This window comes from Drosophila kikkawai, chromosome 3R (genome assembly GCF_030179895.1).
Source record: "Drosophila kikkawai strain 14028-0561.14 chromosome 3R, DkikHiC1v2, whole genome shotgun sequence".
NCBI lineage: Eukaryota > Metazoa > Arthropoda > Insecta > Diptera > Drosophilidae > Drosophila > Drosophila kikkawai.
The window spans coordinates 9,974,800-9,995,101 of NC_091731.1; the positions used below are offsets into that span (position 1 = coordinate 9,974,800).

Consider the following 20,302-nt stretch of genomic DNA (forward strand, 5'->3'; position numbering starts at 1 on the left):
ATATTTGGGGATAACTTTTAACTATAAAACAACTTGTAAAATTCATCAGAATTATTTAAGAATGTCAGCTTTTCCTACACCTTAAAATGATTGCAAAGTTAAGTCCCAAAATCCTCTCATGGCTTGAGGATTCTGCTTAGTTGCATACCGATACTTTCTGGTTTTCTTTTTTTTTTGGCACTGCCACAAGTCCAGCCATATTGTGCAGCAGTGGGACATTTTTTAAGACGCTCGATTTGCATATGACATATGGAAAAGATTTTTTTGCCATTTGCGCCGTCAGCAGCTCCTGGTAATAAGAGTAAAACATGAAAACTACATTTTTATGGCTATTTCAGATGGTATTTTATGGTTTCCAAGGAAGCAAACCAACAATTTTAGATTTGATGTTAGAGTGGCAACTAAATTGGTTGTAGTTTTGCTTCAATTTGATTTCTTATTGTTATATTACTCAGTTTTGAATATACAATTTATTTCACTTTTGCCTTTAAGATAATTTTAAATTTTAAAACAAAACAAAAAGGAACTTTTCGCCTTTAGATTACTCTTCCCTCTCGCCTGTTTTCCTTTTGCTTCGTCTGGGTGCTTCTTTCAAGTCTAATCAACGGCATTTCATCAGCGTAAATTTTAATTAATATAAATTACAACAACTGACGGCTGAAGAGAAAGAAAAAATGTATTTTGGACGCCTCGAAAAAGGGTTTCTGCGAAGGCAGGTGGCAAATGCCGGCTAATCATATTTCAAGGCTTTTGGCCAAGACGAAATTCGGCAGCAGCAACAACAAAGAAGTGAGTAATACTTCGCCACGTCGGCAGGCGCTGTTATTAGCAATGTCATAATTTCATTACTGTCAACGACCGCGACATGGCTGCCATAGCCGCCTCACTCCTTTTTTAACTGATCCACCCAGTCCTGGGATCCCCCCCTCTGTGCTCTGTCCCGTCTAAATTACACACGCGTGGCAGGTCTATTTATTACCGTTAGCGGTAATTCTAAGCCACGTCGGCGGCATCAGAAGACAAAAGGCAACAAAATATTGGTAAAAGAACTGGAAAGAATAGCTTGATACCCTCTAAAATATATTAATGAAGTGATTCAAAAACTGGTAAATACTTTTATAAAAAAGAATATAAAAGAGAGAACAATTTTAATCAAGTATTACGCATAATTTATAGATATTTTGCTTTATATTTGCAGAAAACAGTTAATTATTTCGTACGTTTAATTAGTTTTTAATTTAATTTAACGTTTACATAATGAAAATAATAACTAATATGTAATAAGGATTGCGTCAAAAGGAATATGTATACCAAAGAACTAACATTTATAATATAACACAATTAGATAATCAAACATAAATGTATTGCTCATATTTTTTGGGAAAACTAAATTAATTTTCTTGAAATTCACAAGTCGCATAGTTATCATCTAGACCATTGCCAAATGAAACCCATTTGTCACCGAAGACTAACAATCTGTAACCTGCCCCAGCTTGGACCAATATGCCTGAGATATCCATCTTTTTGGCCCGGCTAAGCGGTAAGTTCTGCCTGAAAAGTTTCCTTGCAGCCATTCTCATTTTTTCGGGAGGGTAGCTTCTGTCGCGCAAATTTTTCACAGCCAATATATCATTATAATTTGCATATCCGGCGCTGTTGGAAAATTGAGTATCCTGCCGGAGGATGGGAGCAGACTGGAACCGAAGTTGGACGGAAAATGGGACTGGGAGTGGGCCTGGGAAAGGGACTGAGACAGAGACCGAGAACGAGAGGAATCCCTTTCGCTGGCAGCTGTTGCCACACAAATGTCTCAAGTGGCAATCAAGGCGCTTTCATTCAAATTTACGTCGCAACAAATTACCGCTCATTTGTCAACTTGCCACGCCTCCGCCGCCCACACCTCCATTTCTGAAAGCCCCTCTATATGGTAGTGTGAAAAATCTATGCTTGGTAGCAAATGTTCCGCGAAATGTGACCAGAAACCCAGAATCCAGAAAAGAAAGCTTCACCCCAAGGCTAATTTTCGTCTTCCTTCACAAACCCCAAACGATTTGATATATTTTTATGAAATGCCTTTAGCCAAAGAGTGTTGACAGCCAACAAATGCCTTTGACTGGCTGTTAGTCGTGGTTTTTCTTTCAATTCGCTTGAATTAGTTAATTAGGTGGGAAAAGTAAGGACTTGAACATTTTCTAATTAAGTCAATCATTTAAAGACTGCATCAATATTCATTATTAGAAGTTTCGATGATATTTTTTTTGATAAAAGATTGAGTTTAGTTAAGTTTATTTAAGTTACCTGCTATTTTATTATTTTATTATAAACCAGCGACCACAAGAAAAGGCAACATTGTAAGGCACCGATTTTAGCAGAAGCTTGAGGTAAACTTTTTCATCATTTGCGGCCAGTTTTAAGTATCTCAAAGAGAGAGCCAAGAAATATTAAGGAAAATTGAGTGAGGCAACAAAATTGCAGCAAAAGATGAAGCTCAAAGGAAAGTTGCTGCTGCCCCGACTAAAGCTGAAAAACAAACACCGTAATTTCTCACCTATTTATGGGCGTAATAAACGTTTATGATGATACGCCGGGCAGGATCCGCTCTTGGCCCACTCTGAATGTTAGATTATGGGAGCAACAATGTTGTCGAGTGCCCAACTTTAAGCATTTCTGACGAATACTCGGGCAACATATGTTGTCCCAATCCTGACTTTTATTAACCTTCGACATCCTTTTCTTTCAAGTTCTTCTTCTTTTACTTGTACCCTTTAGGAATCTGGCATCTGGCGATTATTTTGTATAAATTTTCCATTCAAGGTGTTGAGTCTTGTAAAGTTGAAAATGTTGATATTCTGGATTAAACTAATAAGTTATAATAACTAATATTGATTAAGCTAATAACGATGCAATAGATAATTAAAATAAAGTAGAAACTCGCTTGTCCTAGCTAGAACCACATAACAAGCTCATTAACTTAACGTTATGCCACTGCCTTCACATATTTCATATGATTCCCAGAAACCAATTTCAGGAAATGTTGCAAAATCAAAATATGCCCAACTGCTGTTGCACAAATATTTGCTGTGGTTTGGGCTTCTGTTCCCAAACCTCGGGAATGGGTCAGATACCAAGTAGTACGACATTGTGGTTAATTCGCATTACGTGAGAGTTGGACACAAACAATCTTTAATTAATTAAAATTCATTGCAGTCTGTCTGGGCCGGCTCAAAATCACAACATTCAAATGGCATATTAACTTACTTAGGCAAGCATGAGGCGAGGCGAAGGAATCCTGCTGCTCAGTGTTTGGTTATTATTATTATTATGATTGTAGTTGCTGTTGCTGGCGGTCCTGGCCACTGTCAAATTGCTTGAAACAATGTTGATGTCCCTGCACAATATTTGCAAGCCTCTGACTCGGGGCCCTGCATTGGATTATTATTTGATTTGCCTTAAATTGCACGAGTTAAGCTGCAGGAAACAAAGTCTCCTGAATTGAAATGTCTTCCAACGAAATAAGTATGTGTATGCAGTTGTGGGGATCATGACAAATGCAGGCCGCCGTCGGAGGAAGACTACGGGCCGCATTTCAATATCAACTGCATTCAACTATAGGGGAAATCTATCAAAATCGGAAAGTGAAAGAACGAGAGCGGCGGTGCGAACGGGTAGTTATTCATGAATCAAATGCAGAGGAGAAGCTGTTTGAGTTTCCAGTTGCCCGCCAGTCACAAAGATTTATGGGCTTGCTGCCCATGTGTGTTGGTGCGAAAGGGAAGGAGACACCGGGAGAAAGGAGGGAGCAAAGGACGAGGAGCGGAGGACCAACATTGGAAAGTATGCAAATTCCTGCTTTGGTATTGGTCCTGCCTTTGCCACTAAATGGTTGAAATATTACTTGTAGCTATATTTTATGCACAGATTTTTATAAAGAGGAGCTAGAATAAGACGAGGTAGCTTTCAGGAAATGTATCGACTACTAGATACCCCATAAGCTAAGCTGATACCTTGAAAAAAAGGGCATATTGTATGTGACGGATTTCATGCAGTATATTAGAAAATAATTTTTTTATTAAATTTATTATAAGGAAAATTATTATTCTTTTTATTTTTCTACATCCATTATTCTGTTAGTTAGGAGTTACTAATATTACTGTGCAATTTTATTTCAACATTTTATTTTCTAAAAACCTTGCTATTGTAATAATATTAGTATTGTAGGCTGATTAACTCTGAACTAACATTTATGTACATTGTTTTTTAATTATAAAGTATTTACATATTATTGGTTAGCAATAACAGCGCATTTGGTCTACGCTAAATAACAATAGAAATTTTAAAATTTAATATTTTCTAAATGGCCCCACATGACTTGCCAAATTATATTTTTATACTCTTGCAGGGTATAATACTTTAACCAACGCAGTAAAATTAAAAAAAATAAATAAAATTAGCATGTATACGTTTTTTTTATTGTGTTAGTGTGAAAGGGAAGGAGATCGGACCGGATCGGACGACTATATCATATAGCTGCCACTGAAACTATCACAAAATGTTTAGAAGAAAAAAAAAGATATTTTCGTTGTTTTTAACATTTTTTTAACGACTATTTCATATACCTGCCACAGTTGTGCACAGGAACGATCCAAAAATTACAACAGAAATGATAAGTTCGCTGTTGTTCAACATAATTTCATCCGAGACATAAGCATTTTGTATTATTTCAGAGTTTTGGTTTTGTGAAAATCGGACGATAATGCCACATTATCATTGGAACGACCGGTAGTTGTAGAGAAAAATGTAACGCTGTAAATGTAAAACTGTAATTATCAAACTGTAAGTACAGGCTTATGCTATGAAAGTAATTACTTTGTTTTTGCTTAGGATATATATTTACAATCTAATTTTTTTAGATATTTCAAACCTAAAATATAGATTTTATGCGATTTAAATGTTTGCAATGTCTGCAAGGGTATACAAACTTCGATGTGCCAAAGTTAGCTTCTTTTCTCGTTTTTCTCATTAATTTGTGTTCAAAGTATTAGCTAGAAACTAACGTTACTTTGTAGGATTGTTTGCATTGACTAAATTTATTATACCATCTGCAAGAAATATTCACTTTGCATGAAAAATAGATTGAACTATGGGTTTTAAACAGACAGTCTTATATACCCAATGCTATAAATAGTACAGAGAAAAAGTAGTCAAAGGAGAGCTAAATAAAACCGAAATTATGTGGCCTAAATACACGTCGATGTTGGCGTTGTGAGCCCCGTAAGTGCTTTTCAATGTTCCTCGCACTCTCGTCGATTTATGTGTACTTATTATACAACCAGAAAAAAATGTGAATCGTTTTCAGGCTATGGAAAACTGCATTATTGATTACCTTTAAAAGGAGGAGACATTGCCTAGGAGCGCTGCATAAGAATTCGGTTATTTAATAAGAGATTCTTTGGATCCTTATTCAATCTCAACATTTGCCAAGCCCAAATTGTTACCTTAACAATGCCAATAACCAAATCTGCATACAACCAAGGGGAAAACACAATTTTAGGGCCCACAACATAAAATTGATCAATCAAAATGTAAACATTATTTACGGTTTCTCGCCCAGAGAAGCGGTGAAAGAGAGAAGGGACATGCAGGCGGCGGAGATTTCCCTGCTGAAATAGGTTTCAACAATAATTAAAATTGGATATGCTAATCAATTGCCAGGGTGGGTGTGCATTTATACATTCAAACATATACATATATGTTCAATATGAATATGTGTGTGAGAGCTGAAAGTAAACACAATTTTGCATTTGCGGTTTTCAACGCAATTTGTTACATCGAACATTTTGACAACTCGAGGGCCCGCATACGCCCCGTCGCATACCGAAAAGGTAATTTTATTAAAGCACAACAACAATGGTAACAATAACAGGCAACATTCATTTCAATAATATCAGCAGCAACAGGAACAACAACAACAAAAACAAAAACAATGGGGTACATTAGAGAAACCCGTTCTAGCCCTCGGCATTTATTTTGATTGCGCTCAACCGTAAAATGACCCAGAAAAACCAAATAAAATCAAACAAAACAAAACTCCAACAAAAACAGAATGCAGAGCCAAAGTGGAAACAAAAACAGACCCACAAAAAAGTGAAGAGAAAGAAATGAAAACCAAAACTAAATATCGACTGGGCGTAAAGCAAATAGGCCAAAAATTGTTTTATTTCAACTCTAATTTGGGCCAAAATTTTAATGATGATTGGCCGCCCTCAACGCCCCAGCATTCACACACACACACAGACAAAGAGAACCCTTAACCCTTTTTGCGGTGCGTTGTGTTGATTATCCTCGAACGGGAAAAGGGCACAAAACAAACCGATTTTCTGTGTGATTTTTAAGTGGAAAATTTTAATTATTTATGCAGCTGTTTTGTCAGCACACTCTCCTCGCCCAGGCAATTAATAACTTGCCAAGCAAATCGCTCGGCATATCGCCTATGTGTGCCGTGGCCCCGTATCCGTATGGTACGGGTCTCGAGGATACCTCAACCAGTTGATTGCGACACTCTCCGCCGAGGGGCCCGGGGAATGTGTCCCGCACATAAATTGTGACAGGGGAAAGTTTTGCAGCATGCGGCTGCGGTTAACCAAAAGTGAAAGGAGCAGGGACCAAGGAGCAAGGCGCAAGAGCTGCTGCTCCCGAGTATTCAACATTTATGAGCAATATGTGGCCACCGTTGAAAATGCCAGGGCCCAAGACGTGCCTCAACCCCTCCTCAATCTCCCGACACATCACACATCGCACCCAAGTCAAGTCGGCGTTTGACATGTGATTGAAAACTTTGACTTTGTTGCATGTGGTTGAGCAGAACAAAGGCGCCGGGAACACGAAAATAAAACGAGAAGTAAAACATAATATGAGGATGCCTGATGCCTGGTGACAGGCAGCAAAAAAAAAAGAACAAGTTCGAAGGCTATTGCCTGGTTGCTCGACGGCCAAGTACCTGGTAATATACTGGTAAAAGAAAATATAGACCAATTTGTATATTGACTTTAAGAGAGAATGCGAAAATTCTTGGGCTTCAATCCTTTAATTTTGATATTTGAAAACTTTTAAATCCATTTTAGCATTATTTTTATTTTTACTTGTCAATAAAATGCCTTTTTTTTTAACACTTGTAGAAAGCCTTGAACTTGTACAATTCGATAATCTGAATGTACACAGAATAAAATTCTAGTGGGTTACATTAACAATTTCTTTTGGTTGAATTACAATAAAGCTACTGTCCAAGTATATTGTTGTTGGATGTTTGTATAACAATCAATTACAGTTACCCTTACGTACGAGATTATGTGAGTTTTTTGTTGGTCGCGTTGCGAACTGTAGTAATTGTCAGCTGCAGTAAAAATACTGTAGGTTTGTCGTAATAACTTTTATGTGTTATTTGTTTTTGTTTGGTCTCGTGTATGTATTGATGCATTCCCAAGCTAAGTAACAAATAAATTATTAACTATAGCGACAATTTTTTATAATTTTAATAATATATTTTATTAATATTTTATTGAAATCCAGAACTTTCTTTGCTCACTAAAATACTTTCTGGTATAATTTTGGTATATATTTCTAAGCCTTTGGTATTATTTTAAGAGTTTCTTGAAAAAACGATTTCGGGCACACTTAAAGAGGTTTTACGTAGAAATATCTATTTAGGCTCCAAAAGAGAGAGAGAGATTTACATATGATTTTGCTCTTTCGTTGGAATTGTATGTAAATTTTATTGTTTTCGACTCAAATTGAAATTTATAATTTTTTCAATAAAAATTAAGACTCGATTAAATATCAAAATGCAAGTCGAAATAGGATATTGTTTAGAACACTCAGTTTCTTACCCTCGAAAGCTGATTACATTCCCTGTAGCATACTTCACGGCTACCGGGTACAAAAAGGATAGCACAGAAGAGCGTGGGGAAAAAGTGGAAAGCTGAGAGGTTCGCAAGTTGGCAAGTTTTTAATAAAAACCCGCTCGCTCGCTGGCTTGTCTTATGACAAATTCCAGGTTAGCTGCTCAAAGTTACGAGTATTGAGATCCAACCACTAGTAGCACAAGTAGTACCTGCAGCAAAGTGTAATAAAAGGAAAATTTTTAAAATATTCCAAACCTCTGGGCTGCAATAAAAAACTAAATGGTGAAAGTTTAAAGTTACTACATTTTTTAATTCTCAAATCCACTCGGTAATTTGTCCTAGTTCAATCTGATTTTAAATCGGACTTTGTTGCGGCAATTTGTCAGAATGTCGTTGTCAATGGCTCGTAAATCCCAGATTCGGAAAAGATGAATCAATTCATTACAATAAAAAGCACATAAAACAAAAGCCGATCACAATGCATGTCAGCGACTTTAGTCAGGCGGATTAAAGCGAAGCCGTTGTCCTGGCAGACTGCACAATACAGTATTTATAATATGATAATTCTGAAGGAAATCTTATGCATTTTAAGTTAACAAATATTTTATTTAATAGTGCAGAGTCTTAGTTTTAAGAAGAGCAAACTGTTAAAGGCTTACATTTATTAAAAAATATATTTTATTTAAACAATGTTTTCTCTTATGTTTTCCCAGTTTCGGCTTATGTAGTGTAAGTTCTTCTTCAAATTCAACCTACCCCGTTGCCGAAACACACAAGCATATCAAAAATGATTACAATAATAAAAGGCTCGGCTGCCAAAAGCGAGATCAGAGTGGTGTAATTACAATAAATGCGACATTTAAATGCCTTGCTTATCGGACGCACAATTATATTGACAAGGATGCTGACCGAGGACGGAAGCGAGACGGAGTGGAACAAAGAGGAAGGAGCGGACCTGACCAGAACAAACCAAACCGATTCACATTAATGCGCATAAATATGAAATCATGCGTTAAGATCAACAATTCAACAATTAAAACTTAATTGCATTAACATGAAATGTGCATCATCAACAATGCGAGCGAATGGAATGGATGAATGGCGGCGAAGGATGCAAAAGGACGTGGCCGCTGGCCATGTGACAGTTTTCAGTTTTCGGTTTTCGGTTTTTCAGTCTTCCGCACAAAAGTCCGATAATCTGGAAAAGGAAACGCTGCCAGGATCTGTTATCTTTGCGCGCTTTCGCTGGGGTTCAATTTATGGAAAATTGTTTTGAAGTAATGGGAATGTTTGCTTTTTATATTTTCGGTGTGTAACCTGCATTAAAAAGGGATCATCCGCTCACACACACACACACACGCTCACAGCTCTCCCCTGGAGTGTGGAGCCATTAAATGGTTAGACTACCGCCACCGAATACCCCTCCCGCTTCCGTGCTCGCCGCCAACCTCAAAATGCTTAAATGGCTTTTTTGTTACACGTAGGAAAATACTTTGTTGTCTGTGCGAGGGCTCGGAGGGACGGGCGGCAGCAGAATGGAAAAGTCTGCTGAGAAAAGAGGATGCTCGCTGCCTTTTGTGCGTTTTGGCGCTGGCATGCTGGTGTGAATTTATATTACAAACTATTACTGTCAAAAAACACGTTTACATAGCACAAATATACCAAAAGCCACACACACACATTCACTGGCATATGAAGGTTTTCCCCGTCTAACCCCCTGGGATAGCCACCCACCCGAAATATCTTAGCCTTTCCCATATAAGAATATATGTATGTATGTGTAGTACATCTGTGTGTGCGTGGTGTTTTAGGGTAGGTGGAAACATCTTGCTCAGGGGTCACACTCGCAGACAGCGTAGCTGAGGGTCACAAGTGAACTAGGAAATACCCTGGGGATTATAGACATTACAATACAATATATGCAACTATACATTAGATATAGAATAAGAACATAAGAGTTCAAGGTATCATAACTTATTCAAACTTTGTTAACTAATCACAGACAAATCATTGTTGGTTGCCTTATATTCTCCACTTGCTGCCAAATGCCAATGGGTACTAAAAAGTGCTTTGCTGACACAGTTTGTGGAAATGGCTCTGAGCTTTGGCATTAGGCAACTTGGACGTGGCTGCTGCTACAAGGTGTTAACGGTCGGCCTTATGGACTTGTCCATAAGCTCGTGTCTAAGACAGTCTGTCTGCCCATCTCACCATCTCTCTCGGTCTCAGTCTTCTTGGCTTTGAGACGCCGCATCAGCATTAGTTTTAATGCGTCGCCCCGACGGCCGGGAGCAACAAACTGCTGCCAAGTGCACTTCCATTGCCTACCAGGCACAGGCACAGGCACAGCCACGCCCCCCTTTTAGGCGGCAATTATTTACACAAATTTCATTAGCACAGCTGGCAGCCAAAAATGTTGGAATGGCAGCCCCATTCGGCCCATATGCCGAGTATGAAATGAAATTTCATTTAATTTGCAAGTTGCTTAATTTATTGCATGTTTACAATTTGCAATTTGTACAATTCGATTTATCAAAAACCAAGCGCCCGCCATTGGGTTGGGTGAGGGAAAACGCACGAGTTGGCAAATTAAATTAAATGCTGAAACATTGAAAGAGCCCATTGAAACCAAAAAAAAAAAAAATGTGGGCGGCTCAACTTTGTTCTCGTTGCGTGTCAACGCTCAACGCTTTCACTTGAATGTCTGTGTCGGTTTGGGGTCACGCCCCCATTACCCATTTTTCTGCCTATCACACCAGTGGCTGCACCACCCAGCCACCAGTCACCCACTGCTGTCCCCACTTGACTCTCCTTTTGCTCCTGTCCTTAGCTGTGGCCTTTGGCCTGTCTGCCAAACAGAAACAAAACAAGCAGGAATAATATAGTTGCGTGTCCCGACTATAGCACAACTAGCACTTTGTTTTCAACACAGTACAGTCACATTGTGCTTGCTTTTTTGTCGTAGATGATTGGTTCTACTGTGATATCTCCCATTATCTAGTTGGTGCCAAGTTCCACCTACTCAATATACCCGCTTACTCAACGAGTACTGGGTATTCAAACAGAACCAGAGTCCGAACAGACAACACACTTTAACTAGTTTGTTTGTCCCCCTGTTGGTCGCCTCCACCATCTCTCCGCCGTGTTTGTCGCATGCAATTTTTGTGCATGTCCTCTTTTATGGTAGCAGCACAACTGAAACGTATTTACCTCATATTTAATTAAATTGCCAACGCAACTGAAGCTTCAATGGTTTATTTGCGTAGTTAAGTATTCGAGTGTAGATGCTACGCGGCACGCTACGAGCTACGGTATCTGGGCTGTTTAATCTTGATTTTTGATGGTTTTTCGATTCATTATTTTACTTTATGAAAGCATAAGTAGATCAGCCTTGCGGACAATTAGTCAGAAATATGCATAGCAGACCCTATGAACTATATACATATGGCGGAGTAGAACACAGAAGAGCTTTCCGGATTGCAATTATGATCGATTTTCATGATCAAATTGGTAACTAATAGGGTATACAAACTTCGGCTACCCGATTCTCACTTTCGTAATTAAAAGCTGAGATATATGAATGGACTTTACAAATAAAATCTGTTAAATAACAATTCACAGTAAAATTATACTTTTTAATAATATTAACGAAACTGAGAAATAATATTCATTAATTGAATATGTTCATAAGAATTCCGTTTGTAAATGTATAACATATGCTAAACATTTAACACTGATTAAATTTACAGGCAAGTGCTACACTTTCGTGTCCAATAATTCTTGTTACAAGTTGGTTTCATTTTATAAATTATAAAACAAAAGAAACTCTTCGGTCCATGTGGCCATGCTGTTTTCTAGTTGGGCTTAAGAATGCCTCCAACAGAATTATTCAAGTACTAAGGACATTTCGACGCACTTAAACATTCATGGATCTGTCTGTGGCGGCGCATCAGCCTCCTTCCCCCTCGCACGCGGTAATTTGGCTAATTTAATGGAACATTCGGCACACGAAATAGATGCCAATCACCAAATTCCACATCCAGTTCTCTAAAGCTACGCACACACTCGCACACTTAATTATGACCCGAAAAGGCGGCTGTCTTGTGCTTTGAACTTTTGGCCCCTGACTCCTTGGATTTATGTGCACGTATACGTAATTTATTTATTAACCCCTTGAACGGTGCGTGTGGAGCGGCCCAAAAATGTTTCTCCTGCCGCTGCGGCATCTTGAAATAAATTTAAATTAGTTTTAACACATTAAGCGTAAAAAGGCAAGCCCTAAAAGCCTGCAATCGACATTATTGTTGTCCATACTTCGGTAACTGTGCGGAGGCTAGGCAAACATAAACTTTAATGAATTTCGCCAAATCCAAATATGCGTCGGTGAACACATAAAGTTATTTTGCTAACCCTTTGCCGCCCTTTTTTGTCGGTTGCCATAGGAGCTCCGGAGTCAACCCAAATATTTGCATGAGTGCGCGGGGAAAAACTCGGAGGATCCTGCTGCGACTGATGCTGCGCCACCATAAACATTTTAGTTTGGTGAGAAAATTAAACGCACACACTAAGGAACACAGACATATCCTTAGTTTATACGTATTCGTTGGATAATTTAAATTATAAATTATTTTCGATTTGTAAGCTATACAAAAACTAGTCAAAAACTCCAAAAAGTTTTAAGAAAGACATTGCTATTTATTGTGTAATTGTTACAAGTCTGGACAAATTATGTTTAATTAAAATTACATATTTGAAATCTTGTATGTCTAGAATTCATGATTTCTTAAACTAATACAATGAAATGAAAGTACTTACTTAGTTCCATGGAATATTATCTGCAACATATTTTGGTCAAGTTAGAACCTTCTTTATTACGTTAAGCTTCTGTTTACTCGAATTTTCGGATTCAAAATTATAATACGAGTTATGGAAAACGTATAAACATAGTAATAGTACGCGCACCCACCTTCAGACTAGACAGTTATATTTTTCGGTTACCAGCCTCAAATTGCAACTTTTCGCACTTGAATATGCCAAAAACTTCACACCCAACATCTGCGTGGGAGCGGGATAGTGGGACTGCGGGACAAAGATGGCAAGAGATTGCCGAGAGAGACAGATGAAAACAGAGAGATCCCGAGACCTCTTGAAACTTGAAAGCCGCAGAGAAAGGGGGTCGTCCTGGTAACGCCCTCACATTACGCATAAATTTTGCACTTTACAAATTTGCCACGCGCACGTTTGCGGCATTTTGTATAACATTTACACAGTTAGACAGAGACGGCGACATAGAGCGAGTGTGAGCGAGGGGGAGGGTAAGGAGGGGGCGGGAAAATTAGGAGGGTTCGAGGTAAGTACATATGTAAAACGTGCGCCATTTGTCAGGCAGACAGGCGGTGCAAGGTGACAGTGCTCAAGGGCCTCGGAAAACTACTATGCCCCCGGCCATTAAAGCCATCTTGGAATACCCTTTTTAATTAAATGTTGTTGGAAAGATAAAGATCTCGTAATATAAACCATGTTATAATAGTCAAATTGAAAATTAAATCTAATTAGAATCTATAAACACTAAAAAGTAGTGCAACTTTTTGAATCTAACCAAACAATTAATAAGTATAAAACTATTACAATAGTTGTAAATACGAATATTAATATTTAAATACCCTCTTCAATTGTGTAATGAACGGCAAGGACATCAAGGATAGTGAGCAACTTTCCTATATGCCCTTCAACGCCTTACAAACCCTTACATATATCTCCTATGGCATAGAGCATAATGAGCCAGGTCAGAATGCTTGAAGCGCTGAAAACTCCGCACGTTATAACATCACTTATACGGTTTTCTATCTAACCCACACACACACATACCCACGCTCACAGCTACATAACAAATTAGAATTGGATCCCACACAGTCCGCACCTCTATCAGCCCGGCAACGCGGCGTATGCGTAATGCGTTCCCATGTGCTGATGTTGTTGCCGCCGATGTTTCCCCTTGTATGTAGCCTGCGGTGCTTGTAAACTTGTAGCCCTGTCAAAATGTCAAAAATTTTCGAGGGTAGTCCCGCCGCGCCTACCCCGCCATCAGCCGGCAACATCTTGGCACACTCTGAGCGATGAAAACGCGTAAAAAAAAAAACCGTAGCCAAAAGTGTAATTGGGCGTCGCTCGGGTTAATAGAGGTTACGGCATGGGCGCGATATTTTCGACGATGTTCCGCCCCCGCCACTTAGTTTTAATTAGTGGCTTACATTTCATGCAAAAGATATGACGAAATTGGTAACCCGAAATGGAGCAGCCTGTAGTGAGGAGATGCGGAGTGAAGTGTGTTATAGGTGCTTAGACCTTGCTCAAATTATGTGCCCCATTTCAAAGGACGACCTTATCTTAAGGCGCTTAAGCCGAATAATTACAATAGTGCGGAGAGTAAACTTTAAAATGGGATTTTTTTTAATTAAAAATGTTGATTTTCTTTGTAGTTTAAATAGAAATATTTGGTTTTGTCCAAGAACTATATATTAATTTGAACATTGAATTTTGTATCTATTTAAATTTTATTTTTTTTTTATGTTTGCGCATTGTGTTTTCCGAATACTACGAATATATATCATCTATTACAACTTTGTGAATAAAATCCTGTGCAATGATAATGACTATAACTATTCGTTGCCTTGGTCGGGTTCCAATTTTAAATGGTTTTCAGTACTCTGAAATCCTTACACCATTTATTAATAATTATAATTTACCATTAATTAAAAATAAATGCTTACTTCTTACAAATATTTTATGTTTAGCCATTTGCAAAACTCAATTTGAAGTTCAACCATTTCTTACATTTTCAAAGACTCTGATAATACCTTATATATTTTTTCAAAACCCTTAGCTCGCACATTGTCAGAGTCATCCCGTTTTCCTCTTTTCAAAACCCAATCACAATGGCAATGTTCCCAGTTCCTTGCTGGCTTGTGCCCCTCCTCCACTCGACATATTCTACTTTTCCATATATTTAAAAAGGACACCCTCCCGCGACAACAACGTGTACATTTGTAATTACATGCAATTCATTAAAGTGTAAATACAACATAAAACAAGAAAGGAAGCTAACTTCGGCACGCCGAAGTTTGTATACCCTTGCAGATTGGTTTTGATGTTTATATTATAGATTTAAATGCTGAAAACACACACAAAACAGAGTTTCATTACATTTTACCTATACTTATTATGTTTACAGTTTGACAGTTACAGTTTTACAATCCCAGCTTTACATTTTCTCTACATCTACCGATCGGTTTATATGGCAGCTATATGATATAGTTGTCCGATTTTCATAAAATTTTTACCAAAATTCTGAAATAATAAAAAAAGCTTATATCTAAAAGTAGATAAGAATATGTTGGAAAACAACGAAGTTATAATTTTTTTCCTATTCATTTGCCGATCCTTCCTATGGCAGCTATAAGATATAGTCGTCCGATTTTCATAAAATTCATAAAATTCTGAAATAATATAAAATGGCTATATCTCAAAAATGATGCAAAAATATTGAAAAACAGCAAAGTTATAATTTTTTTTTCTAAAAATTTATCGAACATTTGTATGGGAGCTATATAATATAGTCGTCCGATCCGGCCCGTTCCGACATATATAGCAGTGAGAGTATATAGAAGACTAGATGCAAAGTTTCATTCAGATAGCTTCAAAACTGAGGGACTAGTTTGCGTAGAAACGGACAGACGGACGGACAGACGGACGGACAGACGGACAGACGGACAGACGGACATGGCTAGATCGACTCGGCTGTTGATGCTGATCAAGAATATATATACTTTATAGGGTCGGAAACGTCTCCTTCACTGCGTTGCAAACTTCTGACTGAAATTATAATACCCTGCAAGGGTATAAAAAACTTGTTTATTAACAATTATAAAGGCTGTAAAAAGAAGTCGACCTACTGATGACTCCCAAAGCAAAAATAAACAATCAGCAGAAAACTAGTAAACAAAATTAAGTTTACTTAGACAAAGTTTTATTTATTTAAATTTTTTTAAAAAACTCTTTTGAGGCTTTAAAAAAAAAAGAGTGCCTCTCAGGTAATTCTGACGGTCCAGTGTACTCTCCCTGCTACCCTTGATGAGCTGGAAAATGATTCTCAAGGAACCGCAGCTAGAAGCGGCTGTTACTTTCCCTCAACCACCCAGCACCTCACCCCTTCTAGCACAGGATGTGCGCAGACAACAGGCATTTAAATTGTCATGGCAAGCAGCCTAGACGACAGCAGACTACAAGGACACCCAGAAAGGCTTGTCGCTGGTCCTAAAGGATGAGAAGGATGGCGGCAGTGTCTGGCAGGAGGCAGGGGCGTGCTCGCTTGGCTGTGCTTTTTGTGGGAACTGGAAGAAAAAAATATTACAGCCTGACGGAGCACTGGAAAACATATTTACACCTTGTTGCCATATGCTTAATGAGCAAAAAAAGGCAAGATAAGGGAGAAAGGGGGATGGTATCCTTCCTGGCTGCCTTGCAATTGTAATTTTTGTTAAATTAACACGTTGCCAACTGTTGCCAGACGGAGCAGGGCGGTGTCCCCTCCTCGCTTGTTGCCGGAAGTTGTCAAGTGGCGTCGGCATAAATTCAATTAGCAAAGTGGCGTCGAGTGGCAATGGCACTGGAGCAGCAATGGCTTTAAGGAGCAACCCAGGAACAGGTCCAGTTTCAGCCCGGATCCACATCCACTGCGAAGCCCAATGTATTAGCTCTGTGCATGGCCATTCGCATTTCGTTAGCCTTTTTCGACTCACAATCAGCGCAGTGAAGCGCACATCCTGTCAGCCTGAATGATTGTCCGGGACTGAGTCCCGTTCTTGATTTAAACCGAAACTGAAATGCACACAAATGGATTCCGAACTTGACCTCCTCATCCCGGCCCCTTCTATACGGTTTACGCAAGCCTGTTTCTATTATATTGTGAGTTTTATTTATACCCGGCAAAAGCAGAGGGTGGCTACAGGCAGAAGTTCACTGGGGGAAAAGCTTACTGCATAGCAAATATAATAGATTTCATAGCCCAGTAACATAAATAAAAGTAAGCCATGGATAGGGATAAAGAATTGGTTAAGAAACACATTAAACATCTAAATATTTTAAATTTATTTTGTACCATTATAATGTTACGAACTTGATCTTTAATCAAACCAATTATTAGATGTTTTTGAAATTGTTAATTGTTGTTAATAATAGTTTTTCGTTTTTTAGTTATTATCAAATATTTCATCTATTATTTTCCCAAATAAATATGTTTTCCTGCCAGTGTTAGCTTCTTTTTTCATTCTGCTGGAGTCAATTTTGGTTTTCCTTGCCATGATTTGATACGTGGGGGAGTGGCCTTCAGTGGGTGGCCTTTGGTTAAGCGCGAGCTGGCGGTGATGGTTGAGATTGTGGTTCTGGGGCACTAGCCATTTATGTGCGGGCCGTTGGCCTGGCGACAACATCTTTTGATTTGCACCTGCAATTTGCTTGCGGCAACCACTAAAATGTGTCACTAAATGCTCAGCACGCGAAACAGCTCTGCACCCTGAATACTGTTCAAGCCAGCATCCAAGCAAGCAGCAATCAACCGAACAAAACTCAACAATGCCGTGGGGTTGCCAAGAGATAGAGTATTCATTCTGGAATTATGGACTAGCTTGGGCAGTACAAGAATTTGGTTTAGTTAAAACATAAATCCTTAAATATCATTCAAAACTTGTTTAAAACTTGAGAGATGAATAATTAGAATAACAATTTTTTTTTTTTTTTTTGAATATTTATTATACATTTTAGATTATTATATAGTTTCCCTGGGATTATTAATTTAGATGCCCCTTAAAATTCCCCTTGTAAAGGGTATTTCCAAACTCCATATCTTACCAGCTGCTGCACTGCACTCTTGTTCTTCTCAGTTGGTTATGCATTTGTTAAGCTCGCGAAAAGAAACTAGAAATTGCAACTCTCTCGCTTTTTCCCATCTCTTGGCTTGAGCTTGAGCTCTGGCTTATGACGCTACAGCAACACGCCCAGTAATTGCCACTGCACTTGCTGTAGTTGCTGTTCTTGGCCCGACGTTTGCCGCATTCCTCGCGCCCCACTCACAACCCCGGAAAGAGCCGCCCCCAGAAAACTAGCTTGCCCCCATGGAGCCACTAAAAACAACCGCAACACAAAACTATTTTGTTCACGCAATGCGAAAATGCATTGTTGTTGGCCCTCCTGCCGCTGGCATTTGGCGTTACGTATACGCAACGTATGCCGGGGCGCAATTTGCATTTGTATGCACATTGTTGTTAAGAGGGCGGTGGGCGGCGAGAATGGGTGTGGACTTTGGCTTGCTTTCGCTTGTAATTGCTTTAAACGTCATCATCACAGCCTCTTGCTCCGCAGCTGAATGCATTTATTGGCCTTATTGTTGGACCGCCGCCTGCCCGCCTGCCTTTTGTTTGGCCCGTTTACTGAAGTTTATTAAATTTCGCTTTGATTTAGCTATCAATATTCAATTCAGTTTAGGCATTGTTACAAAATTGTAGCGGAAAGCTTATTAGACAATCTAATATGATGAATAATCCGTGGCGGGAAATGGGCTTTATTGCCAAGCGAAGGCCAAAAGTTTATCTGAAAATTGTGCGGATCAAGAAGCGCCTTAAGAAGGCCACAAAAAAATTTAAAGAGGACCGAGAGAAACTGATAGAGCTGAAATTAAGAAATCGCATCAAGAAATTGATTATCGAAGAGCTGGAAAATAAACTGCATCAAAAGGAAGCCAAGAGAAGATTTAAAAAATAAGAAATCATTAAAAGCAATCAAATTATTTTAGGTATAGAGTACTAAGAACAGTAGAACTATAAGGGCACCAGTCGAAATAAGCTACTAAAATTCAAAATTCCTTTAAAAAATAACCACTGAAATGCTCACATTAACTCAAGGTGAACAATATAAGATATATATTTAATAACTATATAAAAATTTCAGCGGTTCTAAAACAAATTTCAACTTTAAGTCAAATCAAAGCCACTAGAAAGCCAAATCAACGTCCTTTTTTTTCTTTTGCCACTGCACTCTGACTATGAAAATTTCAAATAAACTTTCGTAGGGCAGCGACCACAAAATCATATTCAAACTGCGCTCAATGAAAATCAAAGCCACTGGAAGAATCATCGCATTGGATACACACAAACGCAATTTTTGGAATCCTAGGCAAAAGGAAACTTGCACAGCATTAATAAATATTTACAGGCACGTCGCGTCCTTGTCGACGAAATGGCCTACTGGGCAGTCTCAGTCTCAGTTCTGGCAATGAAATCAAATCAAATATGCGCGCTGACGCTTTATATATCGCGCCGAGGCGGCAGCCGGATGGCTCGCTTTGGTGTGCTCACAAGAATTTAAATCATCCGACTTACATGCTACTTACAAGCCAAAGCGCCTATATGTATGCGCCATAAAATGTGAGCAAGACTGAGAGCAGAATGGGCAAGTGAAAAAGATGAGAAGGCGGGCACTGAGCCAAAAACCAGGCTTAAGTAACAATAAATAGTAAGCTATCTGATATTTGAAATACATTTCATAAAAAAGTTGATCTAAAAACAAATATAGAAACTATATACTTAAATAAAAAATAGTACTTACATTTCGGAAAATTAAGTTAGGTTTAAAAAAGGAGGCAACAGACAATGAAAATAAATGAAATTATAAAAAGGAAAATACCTGTGCTAAGTGCTAAGTGATCATTATTTATAAAGCAGTTATAACAGAACATATTAACGAGGTTTTAGAGATAAATGAAAACTAAAAGAAACAAATTAAACTAAGAGGAAATTGTTAAAATAACTACTACTACTACAATTATATGTGTCAACTTGCTACTTTAAAATATAAAATTTAAAAAACTTACAAATTAAAATGACACTTAAAAACCGCAGTATATAAACATATGTTTCTTTTTAAGCATCGAGTAGAAACCAATTTTCCTTTCTTATTGAACACATTTCCATTCGCTCAGTGAGCGAAAAGGGAAAGATCTGGAGCTGGAATGGAGTGGAGTGGCGAACGGTCTCTGGCGGGCAGTTTTTGGACAACGCAGCAGCCTGAGACTGACACCGCCCCGGATAGACAGATAGATAGATGGTAGATGGCCGCCCACCTCGCCTCCTTTGGCGGGCTGCAACAAAAACAAGGTTATTATTTCGGGTGGTGGGTCTTCGCCATCGCCATCGTCAAAGCTATTGCCATTGCCATTGCCCTTTTATGCACACGGAATTTTTATGAGTTAATTTAATTTATAGTTTTATTATTATGTCCAGTGCATAATAATTGGCCATGGTATCATCGAAGGTACTTCGCTCTCCTTCGAACAGTCACTAAGCCAGGCCTTT

General features: G+C 38.5%; 1 protein-coding gene across 1 annotated transcript; it reads left to right on the top strand.

The window, feature by feature from the left end:
- The first annotated feature begins 18,409 nt into the window (after positions 1 to 18,409).
- On the top strand, positions 18,410 to 19,734 carry LOC108081489 (uncharacterized). The gene has a single exon (XM_017176687.3). The coding sequence runs from the start codon at positions 18,483 to 18,485 to the stop codon at positions 18,711 to 18,713; it is 231 nt and encodes a 76-aa protein (XP_017032176.1). The 5' UTR covers positions 18,410 to 18,482; the 3' UTR covers positions 18,714 to 19,734.
- Positions 19,735 to 20,302: the final 568 nt, after the last annotated feature.